Source organism: Zeus faber, assembly GCF_960531495.2.
Source record: "Zeus faber genome assembly, chromosome: 12".
NCBI lineage: Eukaryota > Metazoa > Chordata > Actinopteri > Zeiformes > Zeidae > Zeus > Zeus faber.
In genome coordinates, this window is record NC_137196.1 from 30,694,050 (window position 1) to 30,720,198 (window position 26,149).

A 26,149-nucleotide genomic window follows, 5' to 3' on the forward strand; every position below is an offset into this window, starting at 1 on the left:
TGGAGCTCGATGATGAGAACGGAGAAGATACGTCTGTATATTTTAAATGGACGTTTAGAGGAGAGCGACGCAGATCCATTAGGTGCAACACGCGGTTGCCTGTGGCTCTGCGCGCAGGTGGTCGGTTCAAAATCAACGTCTTCCAGCAACCGTCCCGTTCGACTCGAGCCGCGTTCCAAGGGAGCTCGGAAACCGCAGTTTCCAGCCGGTATTTTCGCCCTCTTCTGCGCTACATTTGTTCCATTGCCCGTTACCGGGAGAACATGGACGGACGGAGCAAACTTGTGTTTGGCTTGTGAATTATAAAAGACCTGGCGCTAAAGCCGCAGAGTACTTTACATCGACGTTCGAGTGTTTTCTACTCTACCACTGCACTACCACACCGACGCAAAGGGAACTCGTCCACCGTTCAACCGCCGTCTTTGCCGTGAGGTCAGCTCTGTCGTCTCGGTAAACACCGACCCGAGCAATCCGTCGCGGGGATCCGGTGGAATCCTGACCTCAACGGCCGTTCCTCCGCGCTCCTCCCAGCGGGAAGTCGGCGTTTCCCCAGCCCCGCAAATGCTCGGACTCGAACGGAACGCGCCACCGGCGCCGGTCTGCCCGACGTTTGTGACGTCACGACGATTCGTCCGCGGCAGTCACGTGACGGGTCTCGGGACTCTCGGCGCGTCTTATCGCGATATCCCGAGCTCCCGGGAGGCGGAGCGGCAGAGCGGGTTGAAGCTCGCCGTAGCCTCCGTGTGGCGCGTCTCTAGCGGGTGGTTCTCCACAAGATGGTGCGGTCGGAAGAACCAGTCGCTTATTAGTTAATGGATGTCTAGATAACTAGTCTCTGCAGAGGATTGTGTCGGTGAGTTTTCTAGCGGCGCCGCGTTCGTGAGCGCGTCCGACCCTGCCGCCATTTAACCCCGTGAGCCCGAGCACAACAACACACCGGACGGACAGTGAATAAAGACCACCGCGTTTGTTTAACCGGGCTCCATAGCTGAGCCCCGGCCGCAATAAAACCCTCCTAACCCGGTGTATGTTGTTCGACCAGCTGCTGGTACCCGGGGTCAGCTTAACCGTCTTCCTGTGTTTTAACCGCAGCCAGCTAACGTTAGCCACACGGGCTAACCAGGATGAGGCCTTCTCACGCTTTAGCCTCCTGCTAGTTAGCCTCATGCTGCCAAAGCACTGCAAACAGAGAGGATGTTTTATATGAAATATCCCGGTTCATCACAATTGTCTTAAGGTAGAATTACACTTAATTAATTCCGGGGTGCAAGTGGAGACATAAATAAAGTATAAAAAAAGGATATGTACACAAACAAGTTAACATGGGGCACTATGCTGACTAGGGAGCCCGCCATGGACAGGTGGGGGATACACTACTGCAAAGTACTAATAGCGTTTAGTAATAATATGCAGTGGCACTGTTAATAAACTGCTATATTAAATGTGTTTAGGCATATTGTAGAAGTATATCCATGTGTAGTCTGGTGAGGTAGTAATGTGGCATCACAATAAAATCAATCGTAGGAACAACAATAACAAGGATAATGATTTCATAGCAATGGTGTGACTCTCCCCCTTGTACAGTAACCTATGGCACTGAGGTGCACATGCACTGCAGACTGCAGTGGTCAATGTGGTTTGCGTCTGTGTTTTGTATGTTTTGTTTGAAAAGGACTCATCCTTTCTTCTGTTCTTCATCCTTTTATAGTCACCCTTTTTGAGTTAGACTACAAGTTAGGCCATTATGGCCTAACTAAAGTTAAATGTGTTTACATTGGAACACTTCAACCCTGTTTTCTAGTTTCTTATCACAAACCTTTAATGAAATTACTTAATACAGTGATTTGATCAATTGTTTCCAGGGAGTTGACATATTCCCTGCTATTTAATTACCATTACTCCTAGTATTTTTACTGTATTGGTATTTTTAGAAATGTTTTGCGATCTTTAAATAAGTGATGCTTGCTAAAAGTCCCTGGGGCAAACCTGCCTCCAACTGGCACCTTTCCTTGCACCATGTCTGGTGTAATTCTGCGATAACACACGGCTATCCTGTTAATCAGTGAAAATGTAACTGCCTCCTGATAGTTCTCTTACAATCTGAATTTGATCTTATTTTGAACGCAGAGCAGGTTTTCCGGCTCGAAACGATGAATCGGTGCAGACTTGCAAATAATTTTTAATATGGCAACACAAGCAGAATTCCCATTATTTATTTTTTATGGTTGGAAAACACTGATTTACTGTTTGTTAGGTCACAGGTGGTTGGTGTTTCTCCAACTGGAACTGGTCACGTTAATTTGAATTAAGATCAGTGTGAATACAAAAATTTGGTCCTCTGCAAAAATTGTCCTCTGCAACACTTTGCGTATTCAAGACCAGACACCTGTGGTCATGTGGCCTGGAATTGACGTGACATTTCGTCATTCTCAGTTGCACAGGTATCTAGAGAATCGGTAACAGAGGGAGCCATCTATTACACGTTTTATCTTGTTTTCACTGTCAGATGACGTCTGCGGCAAATATTCCTAATAAACGTGAGATGATTTACTGTTCATCAGTGCCTGTGGGCAGTCAGGGTTTATCTGTATTCCTATTGGATATACACTGCATCTCTTTAAATAAATGGTTGTTGAAGACAAAAGGTTCAGAACGAGTCTGGCTCAGAACAAATGAGTCCCTTGAGTTTATTGATGGGACCTTGATGCTGAATTTAGAGAAGTGTCTTTAACTGTGACCTGCAAAGATGCCGCTGGCGTGATTCTAATAGTGTCAAAAGCCGTAAAGTCAATTTGTTGACATCGGGAAGCATCACATGTTTCTTCCATGCTACTGCGATGGGGTTCAAGTCCACGGTTTCCTTCCTATGTGTTTTTTTTACCGCCTCTGAACACCACAAATGACCTACTTCCATCTCACACTGCCGTGGATTTTACCAAGAGACTTTTTCCTGGGACAATGAAATTGTTTTGAAACAGATGTTTGCTTTGATCCAATCGCAGACTGTTTGATTCTCCTACGCTGGCTGTGTTGTACGACATTAGAAAGTGTCACTCGGTGCATTGACATGAGTTGACACAGCAAGCGTTGTAGCCTGTTATTGACAGGAAGTACTGGTTCTATTGTCCAGGGAGATCCTCTGTCTACGATCTTCTCGGACACGTTCTTCAATATTTCCCCATTTCGGTTCTTGCGCTTGTCCAAAAATCTATGTTTATCTCCCTCATCAAGCTCAACATAAAAAACGCTCTCAATTTTCCACCAAAAGTGCACATGGTAAATCAGAGTAAAGTGTTTACATGACAGTTGCAATATCTGAGATATTTCCTTCAAGTGCTTGTAAGCGCACTGATCGATGGATTGATCTTCTTGATCGGTCTCATTCTGACTGGTTTGAGCATTTCACATTGACCACACACTCTGATTAAAAGGGAACGGGTGTTTTTAACACAAGTCTTATTTTTCCATCAGAGGATATCAAACCAAGAGATTGCCCCGTTCTACGTAGTCGGCTGAAGCATTTCTCTCAAAACTGAATCAATAAAAGCGGTTCTGGCGCCGGTCACCAGAGTTGACTCCCAGCGATCAAAAAATACGGTTCAGGTAAAAAAAAAAAAAACTACCACTTTTGTTGATAAACTGATTCGTTGCCAGAAAATTGATCGTTTCAGGGAGAGACAATGCCACACATTTAATGTTTGTTTTGTTGTGCTTCATGTTGCACACTTCTTAATTTAACCCTTTGGTGGCCCAGTGTCGGGTTTAAACTGATTTGCAAAGTGTTCTGCTTGGTCTTATTGAGAATATGGCTCCGATCACCAACCATGGAGCACAGAACACATCCAGGAAATCAGTCTAAGCATCAAACCCTTCATGGCGACACGTGTTGGGAGTATTATCAGCTTTCAGATGTTAATGTTGATGTCAGACCTTTCTGTCTGACATGATGTTTGACAACTTCAAAGTACAATGTGTGAGTCCTTGGTGGAATGTTGTGTAATATCACCTGCTGCTTTCAGTGACAGACTCCATGATGTCTTCATGCTGTGGTTTAATGGTATTACTGCTGTTATACCGAGTCACAATTTATGTTTGGTTTTTCTCCCTCGGCACACAAAACAAGATAAGTAACATTGAGTGTTATAACTTCACTAACCAAATGTGAATCTTACGTGCTGATGGTTCTTTTGGGTATTATGGGTTGTGTCCTTCAGCTGTGCTCTGACTGCAAAATCTGTATACAAGGATCCCCAACTCACACATTGTATCTCAATATCTTAATTTCAGTACACATATTTAAACTTCTTTGGAGGTGACTTAAATTTAATGGTGATTTGAGGGTGTTAATTTTGTCTATATATCTTCTATACATGTAGACCTATTGCAGTAGACAGTTGATTTTCCTGAACACACAATCATTTATGAGTTTACATTGAGTTCACTGACCTCCAAACAAAATATCAATAATATTATAATATAATATTAATATAATAAAATTATAATAATAACAGTTCAGAAATTTAAACAATAGAATTGGATCGTATCAGTGATTCCGTGTTTTTTGAGATTTATATTACCTTTTTTTGTAGATATTATTTTTACCAATTTCCCATAACTCATACTAGATAATAGATAATAACTGCTACTAGATCTGAGCAATGTCACCATCTGAATATAGGACAATCATCTTGTTAGCAGAAATATCCCAAGTTGCTGTGGCTTCTTTAAATTGCGAATTTAAAATACTACTAGAAAAGTCATCCAAACATTTTAGACCGCATTAGAAATCATATTCATTTGAACCTCTGACAGGTTTCCTAACCCTGCCCCCCCCCCCCCCCCCCCCCGTAGACTCCGTGCGTCGCCATGGCGACGGACATCGGCTCCCCGCCGCGGTTCTTCCACATGCCGCGGTTCCAGCACCAGGCGCCACGCCAGGTCTTCTACAAGCGGCCAGACTTCGCGCAGCAGCAGGCCATGCAGCAGCTCACCTTCGACGGCAAGCGCATGAGGAAGGCTGTCAACCGCAAGACCATCGACTACAACCCCTCGGTCATCAGATACCTGGAGGTACACCAGGCTATGGATCACTATTTATATACACCGATCAGGCACAACATTAAATCCACCACCAATAACCACAAATATTGTGTAGCCTCGTGATGTCAAAACAGCTCTGAGGTGTGGAGGCATGGACTCTATCAGTCTCTGAAGCTGTCCTGTGGTATCTGGCACCAAAACATTAGCAGCAGATCCTTTAAGTCCTGAAAGTTGGAGCTGGGGCCCCTATGGGTCAGGCTTGTTCCAGCACATCCCACAGATGCTCCATTGGATCGGAGCCTAACCCCACCCATCCACATGATGTAGAGGAAAAGGTGATTCATCAGACCACCACCTTCTTCCATTGCTCCATGGTCCAGTTGTGACGCTCACATGTCCGTTGTAGGTGCTTTCAGGGGTGGACAGGGGTCAGCATGGACACTGTGAGCTCCCATACGCAGCAAGCTGCCATGCACTGTGTGTTCTACACCTTTCTATCATAGCACCATTCACTGTTTCAACACTTTGTGCTGCAGTAGTTCTTCTGTAGGATCCAACCAGACGAGCGAGACTTCACTCCCCACCTGCATCAATGAGCCTTGGGCCCCGTGATCCTGTCGCCGGTTCACCGGTCGTCCTTCCTTGTAGCACTTTTGGTAGTAACCACTGCAGAGCGGAAACAGCCACAAGAGCTGTGCTTGTGGAGATGCTCTGACCCAGTCGTCCAGCATCACAATGTGCTCCTTGTCAAAGTGGCTCAGATCCTTACGCTGCTTCAACACATCAACTTCAACAACTGACTCTTCACCTGCTGCCTCATATATATATATATATATATATATATATATATATCACTATATATAAAATAATAGTCAGACATAGTCAGACACCTCCTCTCTGTAACCTGACCTCAAAACACAGACTTCCACTTCTGCACCTTCTTCTTTTTGCACATTTTAACTGCACATTTTACACTTTACCATGTGTATATAGATATGTTTATATAGATATATATTTATATATAAATATGTTTCTTAATAATTATTATGTTGTATGTAAATATGTTGTATGTAGATTTGGAGCTGTAACAAAAGTAATTTCCCCCTGGGATTATTAAAGTATTTCTGATTCTGAATAATATATAACACCCCTTGACTGGTGCCATTGGAACGAGATGAGCAATTTTATGACTTTGACTATGACTTTTTTTTTTTTTTTTTACTTCAGCTGTCACTGGTTTTAATGTTATGGCTGATCGATGTTTATCACAAAAACTTCAACTCTGATGGCTTTTACTGTGATATCAGTTTTCTCTCAAGTGTGAACCTTCTGTTTGCCGTTCCTCTGTAGAACCGCGTTTGGCAGAGAGACCATCGAGATTTCAGAGCAATCCAACCTGATGCTGGATGTTACAATGATGTAAGTATATGTTGCATAGGATGTATATGTTACATAAGAAAGGGGTAATGTACAACCGGCTGGTTATTATTGGCAAAATAACCCCCCGGTATTGGACATGATGCTCGTGCCTCAAAAAAGGCAAGACAAAATATTTGAAGTTTGAATGCATTTGTGAGTCAAAATGGGTACTTTTTGGTGAACATCGAGCAAGGCTGTAGTAAATTCAGCTTTATAGCATCAATATTCCATAGAGAATTGTTGTTTATTTTTCTAAAACCAGCTTTAAAATATCTTCCAAGTCTGACATATAATAGGCTGAAACCTGCAGAGATCATATTTATAAGATAGGGAGCTATTGTTGGAATTCGCTGGGAATGGATCAGTAACTGGATTGAAATGACGGCCTCTCGTGCAGCTCGTCCCGCCCATCGGGATGCTGAGCAACCCCATGAACGCAGTCACCACCAAGTTCGTCCGAACCTCCACCAACAAGGTCAAGTGTCCCGTCTTTGTCATCAGGGTGAGTCACTTTACCTACTATCAACTAACTGTTAGTTTTTATCATCAGTCATCATTTTTATCATCTGTAATTTTTTAATTTTGCTCTTATATTTCCTGATGTTTGTTTTTGCGTCCTTCCAGTGGACTCCTGAGGGTCGGCGCCTGGTCACTGGAGCGTCCAGCGGAGAGTTCACGCTCTGGAATGGCTTGACATTCAACTTTGAGACAATCCTACAGGTGAGTGTCCACACAGCTCGTACCTACTTCCTGTCTTACCGTGGTGTACCTCCTATCTACTGTGTTGGGCCTCCTTTCTAATGTGGTGTACTTCCTGTCTAATGTGGTGTACTTCCTGTCTAATGTGGTGCACCTACTGTCTAATGTGGTGCACTTCCTGTCTAATGTGGTGCACTTCCTGTCTAATGTGGTGCACTTCCTTTCTAATGTGGTGCACTTCCTTTCTAATGTGGTGCACTTCCTTTCTAATGTGGTGCACTTCCTTTCTAATGTGGTGTCCTTCCGTTTAGACAGATTTGCGGTGAAATCTGTGATCGATGGGGTCGATCACAGATTTCACCGCAAATCGCACCGCAAATTGACATTCATGACAATTTTCTTATTTTTTAAATACAAGCATTGAAAGGGCATAAGTGCAGTTTGTGTTCTGAAAGTGGAGCGGAGGGAGAGGGCAGGGCTGAGAAAGATTTATATATTATATTCATGGAGAAAGATTTATATTGATTTGTTTGCTTGGTTTCTTACTTGTATGGAAAATGAAAAACCCAACTCAGAGAATTGGAGTGGAGTTTTTTTAATTTATTTTTTATTTCCCCTCTAGACAGCGGTGCAAGTTCCCGACTCCCGTAACGTTTTTTTTTAATATATATATATATTTTTTTTTTTATTACATCTATTTATTTACGTTTCTGTTCCAACAAGTACGAAACAAAAAATTTAAACACAACTGAGTTAAGGGACCGTCCCATTCCATAAAAAACAGTGGTTCCCCAGTGTCCCCTGCCGTCTCACACACATCTCCCCATTTCTTTCCGTTGCTATGGGACTTAATTTAGTAAACGCTGGATGTTTCTGTGTAAATACTTTATTTGTAAATAATAAGTCCTGCACTTCTGGAACGAGGAGACCATTACCTTTTATGGAACTTTGCACGATCGCCCAAGTGTCCTTACTGTCTATTGTGGTGTACTTCTGTTCTAATGTGGTGTACTTTTGTTCCAATGTGGTGTACTTTTGTTCCAATGTGGTGTACTTCTGTTCTAATGTGGTGTACTTCCTGTCTAACGTGGTATACTTCCTGTCTGTTTCCTGTCCCAGGCCCACGACAGTCCGGTGCGTGCGATGACATGGTCTCATAATGACATGTGGATGTTGACAGCGGACCACGGCGGCTACGTCAAGTACTGGCAGTCCAACATGAACAACGTCAAGATGTTCCAGGCTCACAAGGAGGCCATTAGAGAAGCCAGGTCTATATCTAACCCATCACTAGTAGTATCATTGAATCGTATTATTGTTATTGTTATTATTATTATTATTGGTATTACAATTGATTTACTGTCACTGCTGCTGCAGTACTGGGGCCAGACCAAGGGGGGCGGTGTTCTGTGTTTCTCTGTTTTTGTGCTTGAATACTGACAGATGTAAGTGTGTAGCAACACTGCAGCGATCTGTTTTCTGTGGCTGTTATTATTATTATTCCAATTATTATTATTATTATTTTCCACGCTCTTTTTGAATAAAGTGATCTATCTGGTTTTAAGTTAAACGCCCCAGTGCGATGCAGTCTGAGCGACATTCTGACCAATAAAGTGCCAGGGATTCAAAAGCAACCAATAAAGATGAGTTGAAGGTTTTAGAACCGTACAATAAAGTGGATAAGAGGTCTTCTCTAATAAAGATGGATTATCAGGGTTTTATCATCATCACCATGACAACCAAACCCATAGTTAACCTGCACTGTTAGAATGTTAATGATTGTCTTCGGGTGTTTTAACATCACTGATGAGACTGAACTCAAGAGAATTCTATCTGAACCGTTTGCCATAGCAACGGATAATTGAAGCGTTGCGGACCATGGAGTGTGGATCCGCACCGCCTGGTTAGGGTGATCACCGTGTAAACAGTTTAGTTGATGATAAATTGTCACACAAATAACAGAGATTAACAATTGAATTGTCTTCAAGTTGTGATCTTACATGTCTACCTGTTGCAGAAGAGCCGTTTTCTGACGGTGAAGATGACAACATAACAGTTCCGCTAGAACCGCTCATTTTCCTCGACGCAGCTGGCGAAAAAAACTCGCCCAATTCACAGCATTTCTCACGTCGGTTAAAAATCCCCCTTAAATTTGGACAAAAACACGTGACCTTGTGATCTGCTCAAAACTTGCGATGAGGACATGTCATAATTAAGATGGCTCCACTCCCCATGGACGTCCAGCTTGCAAACACACAGACTGGTCCCTCTCTTTCTCTCTCTCTCTCTGTCTCACACACAAACACACACACACACACACACACACACACACACACACACACACACACACACACACACACACAGTAGATTCAGGGCGGTGACGTTGGTTCCTTATAATCGTTGCAGCAGTATCGTCACGTTGTGAGACACTTTTCTAGTCTAACGATTAAAAGGTATCGCCTGAAATTTCTTGTGGGGTTGTAAATGTTTTTTTTGAGTTTAGGTGTGAAAGGAGACTTTGTTCCGGCAGATGTTCATATTTAAACTGTGGGAAATTCACCACTGTGATGTTGGGGGGAAAAAAGACCTTTTGTAGTGGAAGGCTGCGATCACAAAGCTTCTTAGCTGCTTGGTCGGCTCATTGGCACAGCTTCATTGTACAGGAGCTGCTGCTGCCATATTACAAACTACCACTGTGGCAAAGTAACGAGGTACAAGTACTTTTTCATTGTGCTTAAGCACATTTTTCTAGTATCTGTACTTAAATACTCAGTTTCAGAGACTGACTGTTAATACATTCTTAACAGGGTGTCATTACTTTGTTTTTGTTTTTAATGGATTTATATGAATATTTCAAAAATCAAGGGCACCCAGACAGATAGCAATGTCCTGTTTTATTGGCTTGTCATATCAGGACTCTAGATGTGACAAGTACTTTTACTTTTAAGAATTGAAGTGCTGAGGTACTTACATACTTTAAGTTATAAATGCCAACGTGAGACTTTGACTTTAATTGGATGCATTTTGTGTCAGGGTATTTGTACTTCCGTCTGCGTACTTCTTCCACTGCTGCAAATGACTTTGACCACCAGAGCAGATGAACACGACGCTTTAAATGCATTTATTATAATATTTTATGGGGATGACAAACACATCACTGCTTCATGTGCAGTTCATCTGGATCTGATCCATTCTGAGATCTGCTGATCTGTGGCAGAAATTGTGCCAACGGTACTGCATACCATTCAACTTACTACACTGTTTCGTTTTTGGTTTTTCTTTTTTACGTTTTTTTGTCCCCTTTTTAACCAAATGTGCAATGTTTACCATCTTTAAGGAGTGTTTGCTTCATGGAAGTTGTCACGTGAAGAAATAGTGGGTTCATGGGCCAATCTGATGCCAAGACACTTGTCATTCCTGGGTTTTTTAGTTCTTGGTGTGTTTGTCAGGTCTTGACGTGCTTTGCGCCTGCTTTTGTGACGCTGACAGAACAGCAGAGGGCGCTGTTGTTTAAATGTGGTCAGAACAAAGAGTTTATAACTAGTGATGAATTGATTACGGAACAATTCCGTAATTCCTAATTTAGATCCAGCAGTTGTTTGACCGCTTGTGATCTGATGTCACCTCCCTGCTTAGTATGCAAATGTATTTATTAGACCAGGGACCGTGCTCTAAATAAAGGAATACTAATTTGTGCTCGCTCTGCCAAATGGCTAGAGAAGAGGAATGATCAGTACTTCTTCACTGCCGCCAGGGAACATGGTGTTCAGTCTAAATACATGCAGCCCTGACCTCCATGTGTCCCTGACCACCATACAACCCTGAACTACATGCCTCCCTGACCTCCATGCGTCCCTCATCTCATGTGTTCCTGACCATCATCCGACCCTGACCTCCATGTGTCCCTAATCTCCATGCATCCTTGACTTCATGTGTTCCTGATCTCATGTATCCCTGACCTCATGTGTCCATGACCTCATCAGAAGGTCAAGGACGCATGCGTCCCTAAAACTCGTTGTCTCCCTGACCTCCGTGTGTCCCTGACCACCTCCACATCTGTCCTGAGTGATTGGATTGCAATGCATCTTGGGTGTGTCCAAACCTGATGTAGAGCTGAACACAGACTGCATCACCCAAGACACGTTTAAACCCCAGGTCTGGACAGTGTAACTTGGACGATGGCATGACAGGACTGGTCTCTGCGACCGAGTCCTGTCTCCCGCTGGGGGGTGAAGACGTACCTGTTCTGCGAGTTGAGTGTGACCTTAACATTACCTGAAGTCCACGTTGTGTCGATGGAGGAATAAAATAAGTGGATTCACAGTAAATTATTATTACGTCCCCTTCAGATATTGTATCTGAATTTGTTGTTGCTGTGTATTAGTTTGGTCTTTCTGCCGTTGGGCGGCTTTTTGTTGGATAAGCAGAAGTTTATTTCTGCTCGTTGAGTTAAGAGACTAATCCAGGAAAAAAAACAAGGCCTGTAAAATAAATTGGGATTTTAGTCAATTGTCAGAATGTCAAAAATCCTTGGGGTATTTCAGTTTTATGGGTAAAACAATCAAAATCCAATTCAATTTTGGCTTTTCAGAATCAACTATATCAGAATCAGCTTTGTTTGTACACATACAAGGAATTTGACTCTGGTTTTGTCCTTGCTCTCAATGTACTTACACAGAAAAGACAGATAAAATAAGGCTACAAAGGTAAACAAACATTGAACCACTATGTAGAGATGTATATAAAGAGTGTGTGTGTGTGTGTGTGTATGTGTGTGTATATATATATATATATATATATATATATATATATATAAACAATTAAATTCGTAACAAATGAAAATGATGCAAAGATACTGGAATAAATATGGAATGATTAACAGGTTACTAATATACATGAGGTAGGTGGACATGACAGTATATGCGTGTATTCACTATATACAGCGTATTTAGGATTGTAGGTACAGTGAGTGGTGGTGGTACAGGTTTATTGCACGGGGACTGTTTCTGACTGAAGCTTCTTGTGTCTGCTTGTTTTAGCGTGCAGTGCTCTGTAGCGCCTTCCCGAGGGGAGGAGTTGCAACAGGTTGTCTCCAGGGTGTGATGGGTCTGAGAGGTTGCCTGCGCGTTTCCTGACTCTGCTCATGTAGAAGTCCTGGATGGAGGGAAGGTCGGCTCCAAGTATTTGTTTTCCTCAGTCCTGACTCTCCGTTTGAGTCTGTTCCTGTCTTGTTTGGTGGCCGATCCAAACCAGACAGGGATGGATGTGCAGAGAACAGACTGAGGCTGATTGAACTTCTTGAGCTGGTGCAGGAAGTACATCCTCTGCTGGTCTCCTTTGATGATTGTCTGTGTTGGACGCCCACTTTAGGTCTTGGGAGATTGTGGATCCCAGAATCCTGTAGGTTTCTACAGCAGACGCAGTGCTGTTGAGTAGTGGTCGACCGATATGGGTTTTTCAATGGCGGTGCCGATATCTACAGAGCAGGGTGTCAGATATAATGCAGATATCATGTTTTTTTTTGTTTTTTTTTCCATCTGAATAAGTACAGCAATTTAATAATAACAAATGCGACACAGAATTGCTGAACTTAAATGAATATTTATTTAACCATAATGTTTTTGTCACCATTTTCTCTGCAGTTCGCTTATTTTAAATAAATGTATCAACTAAATGAATGTCCACAGGTAATCAAAAAATGAAACTTTGTAAAAACAAACTTATGAATGAAAAATTATTCAAAACCATAAAAAAAAATAATAAACCGTCATATTAAAGTCTGGTCCGGAAATAGTCTTCCCGTTACAGAAGTGCAGGATGTACTATTTACAAGTAAAGTGTTTACACAAAAACATCCAGTTGTCATGGCACAGGACAGTGGGGACACACAGGCCAGCACCACCTGCACTTGGTGCCAATTTTATGTCTTTATGCATAAATGGGCGTCGTAGTTGCGGATTTCCACGGGCACCCGTGACCTGCGCCCGCTGTGCGCTCCGTTTCCTTACGGAACTGAAACTAAAAAGAACAGTGTAATGTTAAGGAAAATAGTTTACCACAAGTTGACAAGGAAACACGCAAAAATAAATAGATCTAAAGTAAAAACTCGACACAGGAACGCACGCACAACACAGCGCTGTCTGGAGGAGGGGAAAAAAAATCAGCTCAAATTGTCTGAATTTGCTTCACATTTTGCCTCAAATGCAAATACTTTGCAGTTTTTTGTTAACTTTCAAAACCAGTTGCGTAGGCTTTGCACTCGCCATCTTTCATGAGTAACACCATAACAAACCGGAGTGATTGAGACTAAAGACAACCAGTAAGTAAGATGAGGCGGGGCTATGTGGGCGCTGCAGCGAGGTGTGTGACTCGCTGTGGGAGAAAGGAGTGAGGAAGCAGCTGCTACCACTATATCTGTAGTGTGGCACATTAGTATTGAAACCCTTTAAAATAATCAATGTATGTATAGAAAAATCTATATTTTCGACAGTAGTACTCTGCAGACATTTTTTGTTCATCAGCCTCGTGAGTGCAGGCATCGGCCGATGCCGATCATCTCAAAATGCGCAAATATCTGCCAATTAATGGGTCGACTGATGTTCAACCTCTCGTCTGAATGCAGACTTGCACCATCCTGGATGAGGCCGATGACCGTTGTGTCGTCTGCAAACTTCAGGAGTCTAAAAGAGGGTTCTCCTAAGGTGCGGTCATTTGTGTAGAGGAAGAAAAGCAGAAGGGGGAGCATGCGTTGGTGGGCGGGGGGGCACCAGTGCTCATTATCCGGTTGCTGGACTTGATTTTCAACAGCCTCAGCTGCTTACTCTTGAACGCCAAACTGATGTCCACAAACAGGAGCCTTGCGTATGACCCTGAGGAGTGTTTCAGGATGTAGTGCAGTCCCATGTTGACTCCGTCATCCAGTGACCTGTTTGCCCGGTAGGCAAACTTCAGGGGGCCTGTGATGTCCTGCAGGGGGCAAACACCAGTCTCGAAGGATTTCATGACCACTGACATCAGGGCGATAGGCCTGTCGTCATTTAATCCTGTGACAGAGGGTTAATTGGGGACTGGGATGATTGTGGAGCATTTGAAGCAGGAGGGTACTGCACACAGCTCCAGTGATCTGTTGAAGATCTGGGTGAAGATGGGGGGGCCAGCTGGTCAGCACAGACTTTCAGGCAGGAGAGTGACACGCCGTCTGGGCCTGGTGCCTACCTGGTCTCCTGTCTCTGGGAGAGCTGACTCACACCCTCTTCACAGATCCTGAGTGTAGGTGGGGGTTCAATGGGAAGGGTTGAAGGGGTGGCAGTTTGTGTGAAGGAGTTGGAGAGTGTGAAAGTGGGTTTATCAAACCTGCAGTAAAACACATTCAGGTTGTCAGCCAGTTCATGGTTCTCTACAGTGTGGGGGATGGTCTCTAGTTGGTGATGACCTGCAGGCCTCTCCACACTGATGTGTGGTCGTTGGCTGAGAACCTGTTTTTCAGCTTTTCAGTGTAGCACCTCTCTGCTACTCTGATCTCCTTTGTCAGTGTGTTTCTGCTCTGGTTGTACAGGATCCTGTCCCCACTTCTGTAAGCCTCCTCCTTGGCCCGAACAAAGCTGACCTGAGTTTTGCTGTAAACCAAGGACTATTGTTTTTGTATGTGCAGAAAGTTAAGTCTGCGCACACATGTCCTCACAAAAACAGATGTATCATGTCACAGTGTCAGTGAATTTCTTCAGGTCTGTAGCAGCAGCTTCAAAAACACTCCAATCAGTGCGGCCGAAGCAGGCCTGTAACTCCAGCCTTGTCTCGTTCGTCCATCTCATCACAGTCTTGACCACAGGCTCAGCAGGCTTCTGCCCGTAAATTGAGAGAAGATGAAGCAGCGTTAGTTTAATATGGTGTCGCAATGGTCCGTTATGTTTCTGTCCTGTCTGTATTTTTGGCAGTTCATGGCTGATGTTCGCTCTGTTAAAGTCCCCAAGAACAACGAACAGGGAATCTGGATGCTTGTGGTCCACGTTTATTATCTGGCCAGCCGTAAACTGGTTGGACGTAAACATCAACCAGAATGAACGAGGAACCCTCCTGCAGTGAATACAACTTTTTGCGGTCAATGAAAAGGGTCTTTAAGTGAGGGCTGCGTTATTTCTTTAACACTGTGACATCTGTACACCAACCTTTCTGTATATAGAAGCAGATTTCACTTCCCTTCACTTTACCCCGATAGCTCCGTTACGACTTGGAAGCCCAGCAGATGTAATGGGCGATCCAGGGTGTGCTCACCAAGCCTGTTGTGTTGGTAGTTTTTTTTTTTTATTATTGTTATTATTGCAAAAACACACAGTTACATTTGTTAATATTGATTGTTGACAGCAGCCACTGCATACTTTCTGTCTGTATATCAAAGGTGATTTTCGAGTAAAACATGAAAACACTATGAACCAAGATTCTACGGGAGGCAGGAACTGGCCTTGTAGCATGAGGTCTGGTCAGTCTCATTACCAAAGGAAAGTTCTAGGACCATAACAGGATTTAGCAGTCCACATTAAGTTATCCTACAGGGCTGGATGTGGCCCCCAGGCCACTGGTTTAGAAGAACTTTTGGTTAGAGTCAGTTCAGCATGCCAAAGGCTGGCTTAACATTACCGTAGCAACCAGATGCCTGCCTGCACTGGTCACATGATGCTAATATTTACCTGTAGACTGCAGACCTTAAGACCAGTAGAATGTAGACCGTTGACCTACTGACCTTTAGACTATTCGATTCTTACACTATTAGGCTACCAGGAAGTAGTCTAGCTAACCAGATGAGCAAGTGTTTGCGCCGTTGAAGAATTAAGTTGAAAAGGTAGAGGAGTAGGATCTGCTCCTCAGATCCAGATTGAGGCGGAGGTCCGTGGTGGAGAAGGTAGAACCTCTTTCAGCAGAGACCAGTTCACAGAGGTCGGCCTTTAGCTCTGATATTTGGGCTGGATGAGGTCCGTGTTGAACAGTCGTCCATGAGACCCTCGCTGGACCAAAGTTCTTATTGGCTGTTTCTATTTATCTGCATTTACGATCCAGTAATAAATCTGTAAAGGAATGTATGCCATGTGACTTGGAATTTCTCACAATGGGGTCTGAAACATTAGGAGGTTTTATAGGTTAAAAAAGTTTAGGTCTGAAATAACACTCACATAATACTTACAGTTGGATGTGACAAACCTCAGTTGGAATCTGTAGAGGCTATTACACAATGTCCTCATTATGGCCACTTAAGTCTGCCTGGAATTGTGTATCACAGTGTGACATTTTAACATCACTGGAAGCTTTTAATAAAGTCTGATGTTGGTGTTGAAGCGTCTGGGCGGAGGTCTCTGGGGGCCGGTTGTTGATCTGTCTCCCTCTCCCTCCTTGCCTTTCCCTGCCTGTCTTCAGTTTCTCACCCACGGATAATAAATTTGCCACTTGCTCCGACGACGGAACCGTGCGGATCTGGGACTTCCTGCGCTGCCACGAGGAGAGGATCCTCCGAGGTACGTCCCTGTCTGCCTCCACCCGCTGCACATGAAATACAGTTAGAGAAGGACATGAAATACAGTTAGAGAAGGACTTCCCCTTTTCTGTGCCCAAACATTTACAAACTGGAGTTGACATACTCCTGGGGACCTGGTTGAGGGCGGGGCCGGTGCTTGCCGATCCAGGTACACAGATTAAGTTTGCTCGAATTTCAGAGGAGCGGTGACTAGATCCAGGTGAAATAGGAAATAAGACGATGCTCCCTGACCATTCAATTATATGGTTTCAATTTCTGAAGCTATTTGAAAATTGTAGTTTCGATACTTTGTTTAGCAGCCGTCCTTTCGTGAAATTCCACCACATTCGCAAATGAATTCATTTCATTGGGCCGAATTTTGTTGAATGAATATTTCTGTTAATACGCACGTCAGATGGTAAAACTGAAAAGGTGGTAGTCATTTTCCTTATGTTTACAATGTCAATATATTGATATAAACTCAATGAGCACTTCATGAGGTACACCTTTACAGACTCCGTTACGGAATTACAGGATTTATTATTTACAATTTGAATATTTAAACAAAAACTTCCAGTTGATGCGGCACAGGACAGTGGGGACACAGGCAAGCGCCTGCCCCTTGATGTCCACCCTTGATGCCCTTTGAATGTGCCCCCTTTTTATAGGTATTTCTTTTACAAGCCACTTATCAAGCTCAACCACAGATTTTGCTTTCTGTTGCCTGCTAAGGGTGTTTATACGCTGTCATAGAAGAGGTGTGCATTCCATATGTTTTAGCATCAAGGTCATAGTTGGTGGTGGTGTATGAGCTGCATTATATTCAGAGGTTTTTTTTTTATATTCTGTCTCCCTCATGTATGTCAATAGGGAGGACAAAAATTTAAAACACCTCAATTTAATGTAGTTCAGTACACCACATTTAACTATGACCTCAAATCATAAACTTATCATTGAATTTACACATTTCCAACTATGCCAACTAAAACTGAACATTCTAAACTTTAGAAAAGTAGAATTTGTGCAGAGCTGGTGCATCAGGTTACGTTGGGTTGAACAGGTGTACATAATAAAGTGCACACTGGGTGTAGAAGTGTATTTTGTGCCGTCTCATGGAGATGGGATTGAATGGCTCCTTATTGGTGGGGGAGGATCCAGCCCTCGTGGTGACCTGACGCCACTTGGATCTGTTCCAGCCCTTTGTCTGAGGAGAGGAATGGATCATTAGAACAGAGTGGTCGACATATAATCACAGACACCAGAGGGTGATATTAGCGATGTTCTGTGATACTGCAGTTCAACCTGGTTTTACGTAGATATCTGAGCCTAAGTGGGTGAACCCTGAAGCAGAAATGATTACACACCCAAATACAGCAGAATAATGAAGAAAAGTTTCTTTGGTCTGAAATGAACTGGTGTCTCCATGTGCATTATATTAGGCCTCAAAGTCATGGAATAACCTTGTAGTCAGACATTTTATCGTCTACTTTTGTTTTGTGACCTGAGCTGCTGTCACATCTTCATTCAGGGATCACTAAAGTATCCATCAGTTAAAAGGGAGGGAGTGTGCATGTCATCCACACACACTGCAGTCTGTGTGTGTGTGTGTGTGTGTGTTCAGGGCACGGTGCGGACGTCAAGTGTGTGGACTGGCACCCCACCAAAGGCCTGGTGGTCTCAGGCAGCAAGGACAGCCAGCAGCCCATCAAGTTCTGGGACCCCAAGACCGGACAGAGCCTGGCCACGCTGTGAGTAGCCAGCGATGACATCACCATCTGATGACATCATCAGATACTTTATCGTCTTCCTGACATGGTTGAATGTCTTGTACTTCCACGTGTTCACCGCTGAAAGGTGATCAAATAAGATGACTCTCTGCTCCTTACCTATCTCCTTTCCCCTCTCTCTCAGCCACGCTCATAAAAACACGGTGATGGAGGTGAAGTGGAACCTGAATGGTAACTGGCTGCTGACGGCATCACGTGACCACCTCTGCAAACTGTTCGACATCCGCAACCTAAAGGAGGAGCTTCAGGTGTTCCGAGGCCACAAGAAGGAGGCGACAGGTGCAGTGTTGTTGTGAAAGGAGGTGCAGTGATGAAAGTCCCTGGTGTCTGCATCATGTAACCAGGAGGTGTTTGTGTGTTGTTGTGCAGCTGTGGCCTGGCACCCCGTCCACGAAGGCCTGTTCGCCAGCGGAGGATCCGATGGCTCCCTGCTCTTCTGGCACACCGGGTAACCATGGCAACCCCCCAAAAAACCCACGCGAACGGATCCGATCGATGCTGGTGTTGGCAGAGAAATAGGTGTCGGTGCATCACTGTTATGTTTCTATAACTAAGCCCTCACTGCTGCCTGTCATGTCACTTCCTGTTCTTCAGGGTGGAGAAGGAAGTGGGAGGAATGGAGATGGCCCACGAGGGGATGATCTGGAGCCTGGCCTGGCATCCGCTGGGCCACATCCTGTGCTCCGGCTCCAACGACCACACCAGGTAACACCGCCCAAATACCACGACATGAGAGAGAACTCTCCCACTTTCTCCCCCAAACGCCACCCACCATGTAACACCACCTAAACATTATCTGCCAGGTAACACCACTCAATCACCGCCCACCATGCAACACCTCCCAAACACCACCCACCATGCAACACTCTGCAATTTTTTTCCCCCGAAAACAACTCACCGGTAACACCTCCCAAACACCCTGCAACAATGCCAAACAACAGGCAGTGAACATACACCACCCAATTTAGGTGGTGTATGTTCACTGCCCACCAAGTAAACACCAGCACTGCGCACCATCAAACAACTCCCACCAGAGACACCAACACCACTCACCATCATTCTCTGTTTAGATAAATGCTTCACAGGGTTCAATAGTTCTCAATAATTTCAGCAGAAACTGATAATTAAATTGTTTTCGGACTTCGTGTGTGTGTGCGTGTGTGTTGTGCAGTAAGTTCTGGACCAGGAACCGACCAGGAGATAAGATGAGAGACCGCTACAACCTGAACCTGCTGCCGGGGATGGCGGAGGATGGGGTGGAGTATGGTGAGTGGAGGGAGAGAGGTCAGAGGTCACGCTAGAAAACTGGTAAAGAACAGCCAGACTGTAACCGTGGTAAAGAACAGTCGGACTGTAACCGTGGTAAAGAACAGTCGGACTGTAACCGTGGTAAAGAACGGTCGGCCTGTAACTGATAAAGAACAGTCGGACTGTAACTGTGGTAAAGAACAGTCAGACTAACTGTGGTAAAGAACAGTCGGACTAATTTTTGTCTTTTCCAGATGACATGGAGATGAACAGCACAGCGTCCATCCCTGGCATGGGAATCCCAGAGCAGCTGAAAGTCGCCATGGAGCAGGAACAAAGCGGTAAATATAATTCAAATACGATGTAAGTGATTTCCTATAGTAGTACACATGGTAATGACAACCAGTCATTTGTTTGTTTTATTTATTTTTCTGGCTGTTGGAAACTTCCTTTACAGCAGGGTTGATTTTCCACTTGTCACTAGTTACGGCTTTGGCTACACCAGACTTTCAGCAATGGAAAGAAAATCCACCAACACTTTTAGATCATATAACTGTCTGACTTCTACATTTCCATTGTTGTTGTTGTTTTTTTACTGTTCTGTCATCAGTTATCTCTCACATTAATACAGACCAATTGCAAGAAACATTTGGGCCTTTACTCATCAACATAGAGGGGTTGTGGGTAAGATGCCACGTCTCCTTATCCAGCTCTGTGGGAGGAGGCAATGAAGAGGGTGACCTGGAGGAAGTGGGCGTGGCCCCGGGTGGGGGGGTCCACAGAGCAGGGAAACTGCTTCCCAGGCCGATGGGACGACAACCCTAAAGCCCTGCGGCGCCATCTTGCAAAAGCTGCTCGAATTTGTTGCTTCCCCTATCGCCAAGGGAGGCAACACACGCGGACAGTCGGGTGGTGGTGTTAGTGAGGGTGGGGGTGGTGGTGCTGTGGGACTGGGACCTCACGTTTGCTCAGTTGTGATAACAGAGATAAGTTCATTTGTTTGATGGTTAAACAGGGGATTTGATGCGTGATGAACACCCAGTTATGTTTGTTGTTTTGTCGATTCATATTTTTGAGAATATTTTTAGATTCCAGTTTATGATTTAGTTTTTTAGGACGTCTGCAGTGTTTACAGCGCCACATGGAAGTCTCAGAACTCTGCAGCTGAATGTTCCGAAACATTGAATTGATCTTCATTTCGTAAATACTCCACCTATTGAGGATGACGATGTTTACTTCTCCAATGCTCAGTCGGTGTTGAGCTCGACGGTGCAGGTCTTACTGATCCCACCTCCGTCCTCAGGGAAGGAGTTGGCAGCCGAGGTGGAGCTCTCCATTCCCGGCCTGGACTGGGGCATGGAGGAGGTGATGTCCAAGGACATGAAGAAGGTTCCTCAGAAGAAGGTGCCGTACGCCAAGCCCATCCCCGCCCAGTTCCAGCAGGTGACCACACCCAAAACACATTTTCATCCCAGTCAGTGTCCGGCAGCGCTTTGGGCGGCATCACGGCTTCTGGAAACATCGATTACTTCAGCCCGACAAAGATAAACAACACCCCCCCACCTCCCTCCTTCCAGGCCTGGGCGGAGAACAGGGTTCCTGCCATGCCCCCTGGAGGAGAACTTCCCAAGGAGCGGAAGGTGGAGCAGAAGAATGACGGGAAGAAGAAAAGTGCAGCGGAGATGGAGCAGGAGATGGCAGCGCTGAAGTACACCAACCCCCTGCTGCTGGAGGTACACACACACACACACACACACACACACACACACACACACACACACACACACACACACACACACACACACACACTCTCTCTGGTTCTGATGTCTCTGTTGTTGCAGCAAATGAAGATGGACCGTGTGAACCAGATGAATCCAGATGGGAGCATGCCCCCCCCTTCAGGGCCAGGGGCCATGCCTCCCTTCCCTGGCCCTGGGGGCCCCATGGGGGCCCCGCCACCCCAGGGCTTCCCGCAGAACATGCCACCCCAGCAAATGCCCCACAACATGGGGCCCCCCATGCAGCCTCCCTTCATGCCCCCAGGACAGATGGGTCCTCCGTCCGGACCCCCGCCTCACCAGGGGCCACCTCAGAATATGATGGGCCCCCCAGACATGCACGGACCGCAGGGCATGCAGAGACACCCGGGACCCCACAGGAACATGGGCCCTCAGGGGCCTCACGGCATGCCCCCAGGACCCAGAGGGATGCAGGGTCCCCCCGGTCCTGGTGGAATGATAGGACCCCCACCTCGAGGAATGGGTCCCAGGGATTCTCAGGGACCCCCGCCTCAGGGAAACATGATGGGCCCACAGGGGAACATGATGGCCCCCCCCCCAAGGACACACAGCAACATGCCTAACAATTATGGGATGGGCAACATGCAGGGGCCGCCCCCTGGAGGAATGCATGGCCCCCCAGGGGGAATGCATGGCCCCCCAGGGAACATGCAGGGCCCCCCCTCCTACATGCAACATCAGGTAAACTCCCAACATCCTTAAAAGCTCAAGGCTCTACATGTAAACATGTCATGGATGAAGACCTCGCTGCATTTCAGTGTAAAACTTATTTGTTGTATTTTAGATGTTTGCAAAAAACATTTCCTTAAATCTCTTCCAGGGCCAGAACTCGGGGCCAATGATGCATGGAATGGGGCAGCAGGGGCCCAACGGCAAAGGTAAGACCCGACCACAGCTCCTCTGACTGGGGGAAGCCCTGTACCAGCAGCGTGGTTCTGGTACCATGGGGCGACGGGGGCTCAGGGGGTAGAGCTGGTCGTCCAGTCATCACAGGGTTCCTGGTTCGATTCCCGGCTCCTCCTGGCAGCACGTGCAAGTGTCCTTGAGCAAGACACTGAACCCCTAACTGTTCTTGATGAGCAGCTGTGCTCCTTGCCTTCGATGTGTGAATGTGAGGTGTCACTGTAAAGAGCTTTATAAAAATATGCCATTTACCATTGCACCGGTACTACTGCTACTACTGCTACTATGACATTCAGTATGTTCTAGTGCCTTGCTCCACCTGCTGACCTACACCGTGTTGGCGCCTTGCTCCACTCATTCAGATGTTGTTTTTCTTCCCAGGAGATCCCAGGGGCCCACCTCCCAACCACCACATGGGGCCCCCTCCAGACCGGCAGGCCCCCTCCGGGGGGCCCGGGGGTCCAGAGCAGGGCTACTGGGGGGATAACCAGCAGGGCCGCCGAGGGCAGCAGGACTTTGAGGGGGGTCAGGACTTCCACGGTCGGGGGGACGAGGGCTGGAGGCCGGGCCCCAACCAGGGCTACCAGGGGGGCGGGGGCGGGACCTGGGGCGGAGAGGAGCGCTTCTCCCGCGACGGAGGAGAGTTCAGAGGTCACCGTGATGACAGGTCAGTGTCCTCACATCTCAGCCCCCAAATGTGAATAAATGACGGGAAAAATGTTAAAGTTAGAAATGAGAGAAGAATAAATCGATAAAGCTTTTTGTAATTTAAACGTAGTCATCTTGAGAAGGTGGAGACGTCCTTTACACCCTAAATACGCAGGATGGGCGGAGCTCCTGTGTTTTGGGGGTAAATGTACTTTTTAAAATATAGTTCATTGTGTTTCCTCGTGTCACTCCATTTCAAACTCTTTGTTTTCATGTTTTATTTCAACTCGTCTTTAAGACGCAGGATGTATCGTTTGTAAAACCCTGGAAGGTTTGTTACCCTCATTTCACAGGAGCTAGGCTAGCTGATCCCATCTGCAGCCATGCATTGAGCTAACACGGTTAGCGGGTCTTTAGACCCGGCTTTGACACGCGTCTCGGTTGATTCGATCACAAGTGGACAGCTCCAAGAACGTCTGCGTCTCCACACGCGTCTCAGTAACCATTTGTGATCGGATCTCACTTCCTGGTCTTCACGGAAATCACATTTATTTTGTTTCCTTCATTTTACTCGTTTGGAAAAGGAAAAAAGTAAAGTCAACTCAAGAAAACTGGAGGGGAGTTCCTTTTTGTCCTCCAGACGCTTGACATGCTGTGTCCTGTGTTTTTGTTTGAGATGTATTTGTTTTTCGTTACTTTCTACTTGTATGAAACAAATATTTTGAACCCAGCTGAGGGACCGTCCAGGTCCCTCTGGGATCAGGACGGAGGGCGGCGAGCTCCGCTCTACACCGCCCGTCCGGGGCCAACAAATAAAAACAGTGTGTTTTTATTTGTGTATTTATTTTCCTCCGTTTCCTAAAAAGGAAAAAAAAGTAAATCCAGTTTTTAGCAACGAAGCAGGAACTTCCACTCACTCAGAGGACGTCAGTGGAGTGGGTGGTCCTTCAATGTGGCTCAGACCACCTCCCAATGTGGTCTGAGCGATGGGATCTCAAACCGCTTTGAGTGATTGACACCTGTACTTAGAGCTGTCCACTTGTGATCAGATCACCCAAGATACCTGTTAGTGCCAGGTGTAGGCGCTGTTTAAGTCTCTACCACAGACGCCCACTGGACCTCCAGGCTGAGCGTGTGTGTGTGTGTGTGTGTGTGTGTGTGTGCGTGCGTGTGCGTGCGTTCCAGGTTCCGGGGCGGGGGCCCGGGTCGTCCCGGGGGCCGGGTTGGTTACCAGGAGGAGTATGGGGGCCAGGAGGAGAGCTTCGAGGGCCCAGAGGACATGGGCCGTGGCTGGGACGGGGGGGGCCGAGGTAGACCGCCCCGTGGGGGGGGGGCCCCTAGAGGCGGAGGTAGGAAGGGAAAACTGTCTCTGTCCAAGGATATTTCATCCATGCGGCCGGAGTGAAAGCCCTGAGTTGTGTTGAGATTTGACCTTTGACCCCCCAGGTCACGACGCGTACCGCGACGGCCAGACGCTGCACGACGGCTCCCCGGCCAGCAGGGAGCGCCCTTCCTCCATGCAGGGCATGGACATGGCGTCGCTGCCCCCCCGCAAGCGGCCCTGGCACGACGGGCCGGGGACCGGAGACCCGCGGGACCGAGAGTCCCCCGGCGGCGGCCCCGAGGGCGGAGGTGAGGAGGGCAGGGCTTCGCCTCATCACTGTTACCGTGACAACCGGGGCTCGGCATTAAGCGGCGGGTTCTCCGGCCGATGCGGCGCCGAGACGTTGACGGCGGCAGCTTGTCCCTGTGCTCGCTGCCTCCTGGAAAGACTCCAGTCCACAACGTGACATCATCAGTAGCGAGCGCATCACAAATCAATATTTACTCTTTTTTTTTTTAACTCAGAACAGAGCGTGGGACTCACCTTCCACGAGAGCTGCTTTTTAACCCCGACATACATTTCCTCATGTTTCCTCTCTAGTTTGTCTTAGTTTACAATATTTAGGAATCGCTCCGGATCGTGAAACGCTGACCCGTCTCTTTGTCCTTTCCCCGCTCCAGGTCGCCCCCCCGCTCAGAGGGAGGAGGGCGGAGGCTACGGCCCCCCGGTGCGGGGGGGGCGGGGGGGCTGGGGTCCGGGCGGAGGCGCGGGGCCCCTGCCCCCCAGAAGAGGAGGCCCCCCCAGAGGAGGAGCCCCCCGCGGCGGCCGCGGACGGTAGTGACCAAGGAAAAGGGGGCGGGGTGGAACAATCCATTTGTTGGTTCCGTTTGGATCCGTTCCCCCCCGCTCAGTTAGCTCTGACTCGTCTGTGAAATTTAGAATATTTTTTTTTCCCCCCAACGGACTAAAGACTTTGGACTGCGTACGACGTGTGTGTGTGTGTGTGTGTGTGTGTGTGTGTGTGTGTGTGTGTGTGTGTGTGTGTGTGTGTGTGTGTGTGTGTGTGTGTGTGTGTGTGTGTGTGTGTGTGTGTGTGTGTGTGTGTGTGTGCTGGCTTTCGTCGGCCGACCGGACTCTTGAGCTGAACAGGAATCAAACCAACAACCTCTCATGCGATGGAAACCAAACCTGGTGACGGGTTAATCTGCAGAGAGGGAGATCCTGATTAAAAAAAAAAAAAAAAAAAGGACAAAAAAAATTAATACAAACAGGAAAAAACATAAATGGAATAAGAGTGTGAATATTCCTGCTCACACCAGAGGAACCGTCTGGAATCCACAGTAGAATCGTCCGCTCCAAATGGGAGGATTTGAACTCGGCAGGAGGTCCGAGGTTCCTCAGCGGGTTCCTCGCAACGAGTCTTTTCTTTGTAAATGTACAGTTTGTCTCCAGATGGTTTTGTTTCTGTCCATTTTGTATACAACTATATAATAGAGTTTGTGCAAAGTTTACACAATTCACTGCGTTCGACCTCGTTTTTTTTTTCACTGCTCCGTAGAGGTTTTGTATCTCTTGTTTTATCCTGTATTCTACCTATTAATAGTACAGTAGTAATTGTGTTTATATGCACACACCCGACACACACCGTGCTGGTTTGTTTTGTTGGGTGTCGGCACCACCGATGATGCATAAACACTGAAATCCAGTAGTTTTAATAACTCCAGCTTTCTGGAATGTAGATACACAACATTCTCATTCGTTCTTAAGTGAGAAGCACTAA

At 46.2% G+C, this 26,149-nt stretch overlaps 1 protein-coding gene across 1 annotated transcript; it reads left to right on the forward strand.

Moving 5' to 3' along the window:
* Positions 1–702: 702 nt before the first annotated feature.
* wdr33 (WD repeat domain 33) lies at positions 703–25,876 on the forward strand. The gene is made up of 21 exons (XM_080011323.1): positions 703–853; positions 4,852–5,070; positions 6,391–6,459; positions 6,857–6,961; positions 7,084–7,179; positions 8,278–8,429; positions 16,564–16,661; positions 18,282–18,408; positions 18,572–18,726; positions 18,817–18,895; positions 19,042–19,152; positions 19,619–19,713; positions 19,950–20,036; positions 20,999–21,138; positions 21,273–21,428; positions 21,537–22,175; positions 22,315–22,372; positions 22,779–23,064; positions 24,231–24,394; positions 24,492–24,677; positions 25,050–25,876. Exons 2-21 carry the CDS (start codon positions 4,867–4,869, stop codon positions 25,205–25,207), a joined length of 3,165 nt encoding a protein of 1,054 aa, XP_079867449.1. The 5' UTR covers positions 703–853; positions 4,852–4,866; the 3' UTR covers positions 25,208–25,876.
* The last annotated feature ends 273 nt before the right edge of the window (positions 25,877–26,149 follow it).

What these genes read in the sequence shown, in the direction of transcription:
- wdr33 (XM_080011323.1), top strand. Translation starts at nt 4,867, where the DNA reads ATGGCGACGGACATCGGCTCCCCGCCGCGGTTCTTCCACATGCCGCGG. An exon ending in ACTTTGAGACAATCCTACAG is followed by an intron (nt 7,180 to 8,277) that starts GTGAGTGTCCAC and finishes TTCCTGTCCCAG; the next exon opens with GCCCACGACAGTCCGGTGCG. An exon ending in CCAACCCCCTGCTGCTGGAG is followed by an intron (nt 21,429 to 21,536) that starts GTACACACACAC and finishes CTGTTGTTGCAG; the next exon opens with CAAATGAAGATGGACCGTGT.